The following is a 14017-nucleotide window of genomic DNA, read 5'->3' as shown; positions in this document are numbered from 1 at the left end:
CAGCCTTCGGAAAAGAGTGTTTGAAGACCAGGCCCTCAAAATTGTTACCAAGCTCATGGTCTACAGGGCTGTAGTAATACCCACCTTCCTGTATGGCTCAGAGATATGGACCATGTACAGTAGACACCTAATTTGTCCTACCCTTCCTTTGACTATGTTTATAAAAGATTTTGGGGTTCTTTTTTATGTTAATCATAATCATCATCATCAGAGACCCTCGAAATCAAGGAAGACTTGTTCCCACTCTTAACATGAGTTCTTAGGTGGCTGAACAGTCCAATACAAGAGCCACAGTCCATATCACAGGTGGGACAGTCATTGAAGGTAAGGGAGGGTGGGACAGGTTTGGCATACACTATTTTCGCTGCCTGCGCTCGGTGACGAGACTCGAGGTGCTCAGCGCCCTCTCGGATGCACTTCCTTCACTTAGGACGGTCTTTGGCCAGGGACTCCCAGCCGTCAGTGGGGATGTTGCACTTTATCAGGGAGGCTTTGAGGGTGTGCTTGTAACGTTTCCTCTGCCCATCTTTGGCTTGTTTGCCGTGAAGGAGTTCCGAGTAGAGAGCTTGCTTTCGGAGTCTTGTGTCTGGCATGCGGACAATGTGACCTGCCCAGCGGAGCTGATCAAGTGTGGTCAGTGCTTCAATGCTGAGGATGTTGGCCTGGTCGAGGATGCTAATGTTGGTGTGTCTGTCCTCTCAGGGGATTTGTAGGATCTTGGAGATATCGGTGGTATTTCTCCAGCAACTTGAGGGGTTATTCCCACCGACCACCCAACTTCCCTTCCTGGCCCTCATCCTTACCTAATGTTTCCTCTCCGCAGGTACTGTCCCCTTCAAACCTACCATCACCACCTCTCCCAAAAATTTATCGTATTGGACTGTTCAGCCTCCGAAGGACTCATTAAGAGTGGAGGCAAGTCATCCTCAATTCAGAGGGACTGTTTATGATGGGAATAGGCCTCATGGACAAAATGAGCTGAGTGGGAATGGGAGAAACTGGAGAAAGATGCCAATTCAGGACTAGGGCCAAGAGGGAAGTAGAATGGATTGTGTGTCTTAGCGACAAATGCATAGAGCTGATGCAGACCTTTGTAGTGTTTGGGTGGGGGTGGGGATCTTTGCATGCAAGTGAGCAGCTTTGGCAGAGAGCAGGACTAGAGTACATTGTGGTCCAGCCAAATCTGGTAATGAATGGCTAAACCAGATGCCCGCCATAAACGATCAAAATACATCCCATCGACTTAATTGAGACAAGGGCTGTACCGGGGCAAAAGCTAGATTTAATATGAATGGAAGACCATAGGCTAGACAGTTAATAATTAATTGCAGTTGTAAGTGGCTTGGTTGAGTGTTTTAGGGGCAGGCCCAGAAGATAGTGGGATGGTGGGAAAGTGGGTAGTCCAATTTATAATGCTTCAGCCCCCAGTTAGTTATCTTCGAAACACCTGGGCATTGCAAGAATTTCTAAAACAACAAATACTGGGGATTTACTGAAAAAAAAAGTATTGCATCAAGAACAGAAGTTTGGTGAGCAAGCATTCACTTTATTTGAATGAAGTGTTTCAGTAGTACATGGCTACAGTAAATAACTAAACTTGGTAGTTATCCCATCACAAACATCAGCATCAGTGCAGTAGTCAAATGAAGCAAAGCACGACCATAACAGTCACTGGTACTTGATGGATTAGACCCAGCTAACCTGGGTAAGAGTCACAGGCATACTGCAACTTGGAAACGGTTTGCTGCAGCAGGAATTACATTAACCATGGCAAACAACAATTTTCAAATTTTATTCGACAATGATCCTTGAATTCTTCATGACAACATACCAATATTATGAGAGAAGGAAGAGACTCTGGTCATTAGTTGGGCTACATTAGCAGGAATGCTTCCATCACAACTCCCCACAGTCAAGAATACTAACAGGAAGACTTGGCTTCCCTGTTTTTGATCCCTTGTTTTCCATTTGTTTCACAATATCCATGCCTTCTAAGACATGTCCAAATACAACATGTTTCCCATTCAGCCTGAAAAGGAAGCAACAGGTTAGTCTTGTATTTCGTAGCACTGACCTAGCTATAACATTTCAAAATCAGAGTTCCTACCCAAGCTGAATGTACAGTTTTCCAATGACTGAGGTAACCAACACAATGGAACAGTACAAATAGAAATATATTTTTTTTATATAAATGGAGAAACTTTAATGTTGGTGCGCAGAAATTTGGGTGCCCTTGTGCAAGAAACACAAAGCTAGCATGCAGGTACAGCAAGCAATAAGGAAGGCAAATCGCATGTTGTCCTTTATTGCAAGGAGGTTGGAGTATAGGTTGTACCGGGCCTTGGTGAGACCACACCTGGGAGTACTGTGCACAGTTTTGGTCTCCTTATCCAAGGATATACTTGAGGTTCACTAGATTCATTCTTGGGATGAGAGGGCTGACTTGAGAGATTGCATTGAATGGGCCTATACTCGAGCTTAAAAGAATGTGATCTCATTGAAACATACACGATTCTGAAGGGGATTGACAGTAGATGCTGAGAGGTTGTTTCCCCTGGCTGGAGAGTTCAGAACTAGGGAGCACAGTCTCAGGATAAGGGGAAGGCCATTTAAGACAGATGGAGGAATTTCTTCACTGAGGGCTGAGAATTTTGCTTGAGACGACAAATGGTGTACTCCTGGTCCCTTTTCTTATGGGACAAGACCAAAGAGCAATAAGCTCTGCACCAGTGGGGCTTGGTGCAGAGGAGCATTCACAGTACTGTAGAGCAACCAACAGCAGAACACCTTCAGGCCAGCTACTTCTCCAGTGGGTCAATGTCACATAATCTGAGCCATACAGGTTAACTGGATGTCAAGCTCTCCATCCGCAGGATAGGGAGGGGGAAAATCTGTAGCCAGAGTCACTACTCCCAAATAATATTCACCATCATAGATAATTGCATCGACATCATGGCACCAACAGAAACTTGGCTGAGGGATAATCAAAGCCTCCCCTCCCAGCTATACCCTTCACCACTTGCACTGCCCAGACCACTGGTGGCAGCGTAGCTCTCATCACCAAATCAGACCATGTTCAGACCCTCGACTTCTCATCCTCAGTGACTTCAACCTCCATCACAATTCATCAACTTCAAATTGTCACCACACCTTTGAGGCCCTAATCCCCATTAAACCCATTATTCTCCCACCCTAGCTATTGCCCCATCTCCAACCTCCATTTCCTGTCCAGAGTACTTGAACATGTCACCTCCCAAATCCTTGACCATCTTTCCCTGAATGCAATGTTGGATTCCCTTCAACCTGGCTTTTGCTGCTGCCATAATACCGAAACAGCTAAGTCACAACCATGACTGACAACGGTCACTATCCCTCCTTGTCCTCCTGGACCGGTCTGCTTTTGACACAGTTAACTACTTCATCATCCTGCCCCTACACCTCTCCACCATCGTCCAGCTATATGGGACTGCACTCGGCTGGTTCCATTCTTATCTAATTGTAGCCAGAAAATCTCCTGTATTGGCTTTTCCCTTCTCACTCCTGAATCATTACCTCTGGTGTCCCCCAGATTATCCTTGCCCCCCGCCCAACTCCTATTTCTAATCCAAATGCTGCCCCTTGGTGATATCGTCCACATGTACACTGACAACACCCAGCTCTACCTCCACCATTTCTCTCAGCCCCTCCTTGGTCTCCAAATTATCAAGACTGCTTGTCTAACATCCATAGAATCAGAAATTTAGAGCACAGAAGGCGGCCATTTTGGCACTTCACATTTTAAAAAGTATATAGATGTGCACTTGGTGAGGGTTTCTGCCTTTACCACCCCGTCAGGCAGAGTTCCAAACTCTCCGTGTTTCCGAGCTTGAGCAGAAGCTGGAGTCACTACGGTGCAACTGCGAGGCCGAGAGCTACGTGGATAGCATGTTTCAGGAGGTGGTCACCCCGCAGCTTAAAAGCACGCAGGCAGAGGGGCAGTGGGTGAACACAAGACAGAGGAAGTATGTTAGGCAGGTAGTGCAGGAGTCTTCACCCCCCACCCCCACCCCACCTCGTTTTCCAAATGATATTCTCTCTCTCTCTCTCTCTCTCGAGTACCGGTGAAGGCAATGGTGCCTCTGGGGAGTGCCGCTAAGGCAAGGGTGGCTCAGCTGCACGGGGGGGGGGGGGGGGGGGGGGAGACAAAGAATGAGAGCTGTAGTAGTATGGGATTCAATAATTAGGGGAACAGAGGCATTTCTGCAGCCATAGACATGATTCCAGGATGTTATGGTGCCTCCTGGTACCTGGGTCAAGGATATCAGAGCAGATGCAGGGCATTGTGTGTGTGAGGGGGGGGGGGGGGGGGGAAAGAAAGGAGAGAAGAGGGTAAACAGCTCGAGGTCATGGTCCATATCAGGTCCAATGACAGGTAGAAAGAGGGATGAGTTCCTGCAGGCAGAATTTCGGGAGCTAGGAGGAAAAATTAGAGGGTAGGACCTCAAAGGTAGTAATCTCCAGGTTACTACCAGTGCCATGTGCTAATGAATACAAGAAAAGAATAGAATCGAGGATGAACATGTGGCTGGAGAGTTGGGGGGGGGGGGGGGGGGCTTTACATTCCGGAGGCATTGGGGTCACTTCTGGGGAAGATGGGACCTGTACAAACCAGATGGGTTGCACCTCAACAGCACTGGGACTAATATCCTCATGGGGAGTTTTGCTAGTGCTGTTGGGGAGAGTTTAAACTAGCTTAGTGGGGGATGGGAACCAGAGAACACATTCAATAGGGAAGGAAGTAAAGCAGAAATTGGATAGCAAGAATTTAGAAAGCAAATCTGTAAGACAGAGGTGTTAGTAAGTAGTAATCAAGGAGATCTTCCTGTGCTAAATGGTATAAACTTTAATGCAAGTAGTACAACAAATAAGAGCACAGGTAGACACTTGGGAGTATGACATTATAGCAAATCGCAGAGATATGGCTGAAAGAAGGGCAGGTTTGGCAGATTAAAAAACACAGGAATATTGAAGACAAGAGGGAGGTGTCACAGTACTGATTAAAGAAACTATTACAGCTGCGAGGAGGGATCAGATGAGGACATATGGGTTGAATTGAAAAATTAAAAAAAAAGAGACAATCACACCGCTGGGCATGTATTACAGACCCCCAAACATTGGGAAGGAAAGAGCAGCAAATATGTAGGCAAATTTCTGTGGTCCAAAAACCATAGGGCAATAATAGTAGGGGATTTTAACAATCCAAATATTGATTGGGACAAATATAGTGTGAAGGTATGGAATTCCTAAAATGCATTCAAGAGAACGTTTTTAGTCAGTATGCAACAAGCCCAACACAGGAAGGGCAGTTCTGGATTTAGTTTTGGGGAATGAAGTTCGGCAGATGGAAGGGGTATTAGTGGAAGAGCACTTAGATGCCAGTGACCATAATTCAGTCAGATTCAAGGTAGTTATGAATAAGGACAAGGAAAGACCAGGAATAAGTCCCAAATTGGGGAAAGCTAACTTTGCTAAGCTGAGAAGTGATTTGGCCAGTGGACTGGAAATAGCTACTTGTGGGTAAATCAGTGTCTGACCAGTGGGAGGCAGTCAAGGAGCTCAGGAAGGCTCAGGCCAAACATGTGCCCTTAAAGAAAAAGGGTGGGATTAACAATTCTAGAGCCCCTGGATGTCCAGGGGAGAATAAAGAAAAAAGGGAAGTTTATGTCATACCGATAGCTAAATACTGTAGAATCTCTGGAGGAATATAGAACGTTCAGAGGTAAAATGAAAAAGAATTAGGAATGCTGAGCATGAAAAATTCATGGCAAGTTAAATTAAGGAAAACCCAAAGATGCTCTATAAATATATTAAGAGCAAGAGGAAAGCTAAAGAAAGCTATTAGAGACCATGAGAGTAATCTGTGTGGAGGCGGAAGATGTTGGTATGGTTCTTAATGAATACTTTACATCTGTTTTCATAAAGGAAAGGGGCAATGCAGATATTGCTATCGAGGAGTGTGAAATTCTGGATGAAATAAACAGCGAGAGGGGATGTATTAAAGGGTTTAGCAGCTTTGACAGTGGATAATTCCCCAGGCCCGGATGAAATGCATCCCAGGCTGTTGAGCGAAGTAAGAGGAAATAGCAGAGGCCTTGACCATCATTTTCCAATCCTCTTTGGATCTGGGCATGGTGCCGGAAGATTGGAGGACTGCTAATGTGGTACCCTTGTTTAAGAAGGGAGAAAGGGATAGGCCAAGTAATTACAGGCCGGTCAGCGTAACCTCAGTGGTGGGAAAAAAATCCTGAAAGACAGAATAAATCTACATTTAGAAAGGCAAGGAGTAATCGGGGACAGTCAGCATGGATTTGTTAAGGGAAGATAGTGTTTGACTAACCTGATTAACCCTCCTGGTTACCTCAAAAAATTCAACTGAGGGTAATGCATACGATGTAGTGCATATGGACTTTAGCAAAGCTTTTGATAAGGTACCACATGGCAGATTGGTCACGAAGGTTAAAGCCCATGGGATCCAAGGCAAAGTCGCAAGTTGGATCCAAAATTGGCTTAGAGATAGGAAATAAAGGGTAATGGTTGATGGATGTTTGTGACTGGAAGGATGTTTCCAGTGGGGTTCTGCAGGGTTCAGTACTGGGTCCCTTGCTTTTTGTGGTATACATCAATGATCTAGATTTGAATATAGCAAGTGTGATTAAGTAGTTTGCAGATGACACTAAATTTGGCTGTGTGGTTGATAATAAAGAAGAGGAAAGTCATGGACTGCAAGAGGATATCAATGTACTGGTCAGGTGGGCAGAACAGTGGAAAATAGAATTTAATTGAGATGAGGTAATGCACTTGGGGAGGGCTAATAAGAAAAGGTTACATACATTAAACAGTAGATGAACAAAGGGACCTTGTAGTGCTCATCTACAGATCGCTGAAAGGAGCAGGCCAAGTGGATAAGGCATACAGAATATGCGCCTTTATTGGCCGAGGCATAGAATGCAAGAGCAGGGAGTTATGTTTAAATTGTATAATACTCTGGTTAGGCCACAGCTGGAACACTGCGTGCAGTTCTGGTCACCGTATTATAGGATGAAGAGGGTGCAGAGATTTACTCAAATGCTGCTTGGAATGGAGAATCTTAGCTATGAGGACAGATTGGATTTGTTCTCATTGGAACAGAGGAGGCCAAGAGAGGACCTCTGAGGTGTATAACATTTTGAGGGGCCTGGATATAGTGGATAGCAAGGACCTATTTCCCTTGCTGGAGGGGTCAATTACAAGGGGGTATAATTTGAAGGTGGTTGGTGGAAGGTTCAGAGGGAATTTGCAGGGAAGCTTTTTCCAGAGGGTTGAGGGTTTGGAACCTGCTGCCTGGAAGGGTGGTGGATGCAGAAACCCTCACCACATTTAAAAAGGTGTTTGGATGGGCACTTGAAGTGCAGACCTAGAGCTGGTAAGTGACATTAGACAAGATAACCCTTGCTGGCTGGTGCAGATACAATGGCAAGTACTGCAATGGCCAGTGTGATCTTATGGACTAGTTTCAATCACCTGAATGGGTCAAAAAGGAATCCCCCCCCCCTCCCAATTGGCCTGGGGTTTTTAAAATCTGGTTTTTTTTGCCTTTCCCAGGAGATCACATGGGCCAGATGCTCTACCTTTCTGCCATCATTCATAGGTCAGGGCTGCTGACCAAGAGTGGGGTGGCTCTTTGTCGGCCGATGCAGACACGATGGGCCGAAATGGCCTCCTTCTGTGCTGTAGATTTCTATGTTCATATCTGTCTGAGGCTAAACCAGACTGTTTGCAACCTAGGCCCCAAGTGTGTGTTTCCAGCCACATATCTGCAGCATAACTAAAACCGCCTTTTTCCACCTCCGTAACATTACCTGCCTCGTCTGCTGAAATCCTCATCCATGTCTTGGTTACTTCTAGACTTGACTACTCCACAACTCACTCCTGGCTGGTCTCCCACATTCTACATTATGTAAACTGGTCATCCAAAACTCAGCAGCCCGTGTCCTAACTCGCACCAAGTCACGATCACACATCACCCCTGTGCTTGCTGACCTACATTGGCTCCTGGTTAAACAACACCTCAATCTCAAAATTCTCATCCAGCAAAGTGTGGGAAGTTGTAAACTATCCTGAGCTCAGGTCCTGCCATCATTTCTGCAACTTGCTTAAAAAAAAAAGTGAAGGAGATTGGGCTCAGGCAAACAAATCTGGCACTAGAGGGAACTAGCACCTTCAGGGAAAGGGAAAAAAACCCTAGAAAGGTCACATACTCAAGTAACTTTGAATTGGACAGCTGCATTTATTCACTGCCATATTTGGTATTTTACCTAGCCTGAACTGTACACAATTCTGTCAGTTTATGGACACTCCTCTCTCCCACACCACTCCCCACCCCCTCTTTCTTCTCCCCCAACCCCCATTTTCAGAGCATCAGAAATAGCTTATAATTCTAGATGCCATGAGCCCAGTACCAGATTGACTGGCTCGAGAGAAGGATTCTTACCATTCAGTGATATCAGTACAGATGAAGAATTGTGACCCATTTGTATTGGGCCCAGCATTGGCCATTGACAATATACCTGGAAACAAAACAATGCACTATTAGCCACAAATAGTTAACATTTGGAAATTAAAGGGTACTGCTTCAGCAAAGTAGTCACAGTCTTACCTGCTTTATCGTGTTTTAGTATGAAGTTCTCATCCTCAAATTTGTTACCATAGATGGACCTTCCACCAGTGCCGTTGCCATTTGTGAAGTCACCACCCTGTGGAAATCAAAGACTATAAATCACTTCCAGAATCTGAGTCTTCAAATTTTACAAGCTCCCTCCACTATTTCAAACCCAGTAGCTGTAAAATTAGATCAACATTCACTACAGCTCTACTCTAAACAGAGCTTGTGCAAATCCAACTCTGGGGGATTGGAACTTTGTCATTTTTGAATTCCACAATGTGCCAAGTCTCCCTGAAGAGCAAGTCAGATGGCAAAAGTTACTAGTCTTGTAGGATTTTAATTCTGAATGTGAATCCTCCATACTGCTGACTGAGCTGGTGTCAACTGCTACAAACCAACGGCAGTTAGAAATTGGAACGTTCAGCTAACCAGCAGCTGCAGGGATTTTTGAAAAGCATTCCAATCAGAAAGATAGAAATAGAAAAATATACCTAGTTATAGAAAAACATTCCTAGTTTACAGCCCAATGAATAAGTGTGGCAAATAGACAGAGGTTGGACTTTATCATGAGACCATCTGGCCTGTGCAGGCTCTTGAAAGACATGTCCAATTTAGCTCCACGCTGCAGATTTCTCCCCATAACCATGCAAACATGTCTAATAATCCTTTCAGTTAGTGCATTCTAGATCTATACCTTGCCCTGTCACCTTCAAAGATTCCACCCCCTTAAAAATAGATACTGCCTCTCCATGTTGTGCCTCATTAAATTGCATCTGCCATGTGCCTGCCCACTTCACCAGAAGTCCTCCAGAAGTCTGTTACTATCCTCACCTCTTTACTATGTTGCCAAGTTTTGAATTATTACAAAGTGGAATTGTACTTTCTGTACAAGTCCAGGCCATTTATATACACAAGCAATGATCCCTGGGGGGAACTACACAAGAACAGAATAGGGAGAATTAGGCCATTCAATAAAATAATGGCTGATCTACCTCAACTCCACGATCCCCATATCCCTCAATAAATCAAAAAATCAATCGCTCTTGAATATACTCAGGACTGAGCCTCCATAGTCATCTGGGGTAGAGAACTCCCAAGATTCACCACCATCTGAGTAAAGAAATTTATCAGTCTGAAATGGCCATCCCCTTATTCAGAGATTGACCACTGTTCCTGGACTCCACAGCCAGGGGATAAAATCCTCTGTACCTACACTGTCAAGCCTTGTAAGAATATTGTATATTTCAATGAAATCACCTTTCAGTTTTCTAAACTCTAGAATATAGGCCTAGTCTACTTGACCTCTCATAGGACAATTTCCTCCACCCCAATCCCAGAAGTCAGTGAGTTGTCTCCTTTAGTCAGAAAAGAAAGCCATTCACCACAACACTGCCTCCTATCCCATAGCCAATTACATAAAGAAGTTACCACCCCAAGTGTTCAACCCAAAAGTGAGCTTCCAACTCAGTCACCGATTTTCCCCACTTCCACAATGAATCTGTACTGGCCAATTCCACTTCCTCCAACACCAAGCTCCATAGTCTACTTCACTCCAACCCCTTCCTCCATGTCCTGCAGTCAATCTCACTCACTCAGCACCTTGCCTACAATTTTAGAACGCTCACTCTCATTATTGCAACTCTTACACCCAACATTTCTCTGCATGACCAGTGTTACAGAATTTTCTATTTTCATCCCGTCGACACCCTTTTGAACTCCCTTTCAGTCTCAAAACCCCCATTATTCTGAAGTTAAGTCACCCAATTCTCCAACACGGCTTGAATTTCCATTCCTTTACCAGATGTACATCCCCATTGCAAAAAATTACATTTTCTACATGAAAGGCACCATACAAGTGCTGATTGTTAATATGCACAGCGAAACAAGCACTACCAACAACTAATTAAAACACCCATTCCAATTCATAAAAATGCAGCAATTTTCTGACAAAAAATGGAAAGCTAGCTTTGGTAACAAATCTAAGATAGATACAGCATGACTGCAATTTTGAAAAAGGGCAACAGATTAGTGAGTCACCAGAGGACTTATCTGCCACCCACCCAACCCATTTGGACTGACCATGAAATGCAAAACTAAAATCAAAGAATTTTGATTTCAGACTAAAAACAGTATAGGCAAGGATGCACAATGCCACAAAATTTACCATTGAAGCTGGGAGCAGTTCAACTGTTGACAAAGACCCAAAATACACTTAAATTCTATATAGTTGGCATGTATATTCAGTTAGGAATACTTACCTGGCACATAAAGCCAGGAATTATTCGGTGGAAAACTGATCCTTTGAAGCCGTCACCTTTTCCCTTAGTGCACAGTACACGGAAGTTCTCTGTTTAAAGAAAAAAAAAGATTTGAGCAAACTCCCAGCCTCCTAATGGAACAGTAACTAGGTGAAATGCATTCACTGCAACAGTCAACTTTGATCTGCTCCAAATAGAACAGTATGAGCAGCACAATTTCAAACCAAGACAATAGATCTGGCATTTGCAGACTATACCAAAGCTGATGTAATACAGTCCATCATATTACTGCTTAGCCTGCAAGATTTTGGTTTGAAAAACAGTTAGATCCAAACCACCTCTTTTTACTGACATTTCTAATATTTTAAGAAATGGGACAATTTAGTAAGTCAAACTAAAATTGTTTAAACTAGCTCAGATACTGGCTGCAAATTTGGACTCAATGATTTTGATCCAGTAGTTTTTCAATTATGCTTCTGATGCACTTCAAGGCGTTCACATTTATATAATTTTTTTTTTTTTAAATCACACGAACATTGTAATTTGCTCACCTGCAGTCTTTGGAACCACATCTTTTCTCAGCTAATGGGCAGAAACAAAACATGGATTACTGAAAACGCCCAGCTTTTAATGCACCAAGATGTGTGGCTCATTCAACCTTACAGGCATAAACTGCTTGTTCAGCAACGTTGAGCGCTGTTGTTTTATTGCAGAATAAGGTGGGAGTCAGCTGAAGGCACCTCGCTGGTTTTCAAAATCCAATTTAAAAACAACAATCTGAGCCGTGGCAGCGTCCCCTTCCATGATGCGGAGCGCCATTTCAAGAGCCCGCACATCTGTAAAATAGCGGCTCTGTATTTGGTCAATAATCACCGCGGTTGGGAGGGATTGATTTTTCTTTAATTAAAAGGGATAATTAAAACCCAAGTTTTCAGCGAGGCGCCAACAGCTCTCCCGATGGGGGTGTTTGCGGGGAGCCGCCGCCACGTGGCCGGACCCTAGGTCCCGGGGGGGGGGGGGGGGGGGGTGGAGAGATAGGGGCTAAAATCACGGCCAGCCGCCCCCTTGTCCTTCCTCCCCCGGGCAGGGTGCCGCTCGGGAGGTGCAGCGTCCAACCTGCGGCTTGGCCTTTATTGGAGGGGGGGTTTGCACCATAAAATAGCGGCGATAACGGTGCAACAATGGCAGGCACGACCCCCCGGGGGGGGGGGGGGGGGGGTTAACGGGGCGGCGGCTGCTAAGGCTAACCGATCCCGCCCAGCCCGCCTCAGCGACAGTGCATTGTCCGAGCGCACAACCCGCGGCCTTTGGCGGGAACCGAACCCCCGGAGACAGCGGGCCACGACCCGAGACCCCAGCAGAGCCCGTTACACCGGCTCCGCAGCCCAATTTACCGCGACACACTAATATTACACCTGAAGTGCCGCACCTCGAAAACGATGCGGCCCACTTTCTTGTTGTCAATGCCGATGTCGAAGAATACTTTGGGGTTTGCCATGATCCGTTCGTTCGTTGCTCGTACCCCACTCAAAGACCATTAAGCTAGTGTGGGTGGCGGCGGGACGCTGAGCGCTCCCCTGCTTTATACCGGTACCCAGGCGGTGCGGCCCTCTAGCCTGATTGACAGCCGGCTGCAGCAATCAGCTGCCGGCGCGCTGATGATTGACAGATGAGTTCACGAATCGGCTGCCGGCTGGGTGCCCGTTAGGAATTTAAATCAGTGCCCGTTGAAAATCGCTGGGTCGAGGTGACCAGCCCACATGATTGACAGCCAGACAGACCAATCAGAGCACGGCCCAACCAACCTGCTTCCAAAAATAAACGCTTATCTGTTTAAAAAATAAAAATTACCTATCTTACTTGCTTATCCGCAATGATTTGTGTTATTATTTTTCTCACTTTCTCACTAAACTGAAAATAACATTTAATAATAAAAGGATGGTGGAAGAATTGGCCAATCAGCGCCCAGTAGGCGGTCTCCAAAATAGCTGAAACTGTCGAAATTCCGCTTCTGTATGGGTAAATGCTGACTAATATATATTATATATATAAATATACCCACACTCACAAAATAATAGTGTTACTACATATAAAAAGGCCACTAACTGAAAAAATATTCCACATTTAAGCTTTATTTGAGTTTATCGTGATGTTCTATATTTTTGGTGGTTGTGGAACGTTGCCGTCCCACTTTCGTCTAATTTTTTGTTGTTGTAAATTTAAGCATATAACATAACGAGCGCCGTTATTTCCACCTCCCCCACAGCCCAGAGAGGGGTTTATTTGTGGCGTACAAGCGCTGCAATGTGGGGATGGAGGCTCCCTCTTTAACATGGCCCCCGGGTCTCGGTCCACAACATGGTGTGCGGCCAAGCTGCTGACTGAACGCAGCTCCCCGCCAGCAGACTGCCCCATGATCACTGTTGTCAGGAGTTGTATTTATTATCTCCTCTTGGAACATTTACTATCACACCGAATAATGTTGGGCGTTTCACTGAATCCCCACTAAATTTCTCTACAATCGCATACTCTGGCTATGTTTTCACCCTCATATTTCTGGGCTTTTGGCAAAATGGAGTCTCTGGATCAGATCTCAGTTTGAGCCGGGGGCGGGTGCTGACCACAAGCCTAAGATGCACTGAATGTGAGCATTAAAAAAATTGAACTCACGGCAAATAATAGCGCTGCACAGATGGATGGAGCAAGACTCCGCTTCAGCGTATTTAGGCGAATGCCAACAATGATCAAATCCTCTGACTCATCCTGACGATGGCTATCAGAGATTGTTCAACAATAACAAAAGAAAAATCAGGATAGAAGCAGGGCCACGATAAAATTCATAGGTACTGACAGCGAAATGGCAGAAATAATAAATCATTACTTTGCCTCGGCAGAGAAACTAACATGGTGGACATGGCATTAGAAGAGATCAAACATTTAAGAAAGAGGGGAGGTAATTGAAAAGGTAATCAAACTTATAGAGGATAAACACCTAGTCTAGATGGATTGCACATGTGCATTTTAAAAGAAATTAGGGAAGCGATAGCAGAGGCATTATTACACACATATATATATATAT

General features: G+C 44.8%; 1 protein-coding gene across 1 annotated transcript; it reads right to left on the bottom strand.

Moving 5' to 3' along the window:
• Positions 1-1525: 1525 nt before the first annotated feature.
• Positions 1526-12508, bottom strand: LOC139235055 (peptidyl-prolyl cis-trans isomerase-like). The gene is made up of 6 exons (XM_070866177.1): positions 12368-12508; positions 11490-11520; positions 10939-11027; positions 8675-8771; positions 8510-8585; positions 1526-2029 (listed from the first exon to the last, which is right to left on the bottom strand). Exons 1-6 carry the CDS (start codon positions 12434-12436, stop codon positions 1897-1899), a joined length of 495 nt encoding a protein of 164 aa, XP_070722278.1. The 5' UTR covers positions 12437-12508; the 3' UTR covers positions 1526-1896.
• Between the last annotated feature and the right edge of the window lie 1509 nt (positions 12509-14017).

The sequence above is a fragment of the Pristiophorus japonicus genome, chromosome 22, assembly GCF_044704955.1.
Source record: "Pristiophorus japonicus isolate sPriJap1 chromosome 22, sPriJap1.hap1, whole genome shotgun sequence".
Lineage (NCBI taxonomy): Eukaryota > Metazoa > Chordata > Chondrichthyes > Pristiophoridae > Pristiophorus > Pristiophorus japonicus.
This window is presented reverse-complemented; position numbering and strand designations above follow the sequence as displayed.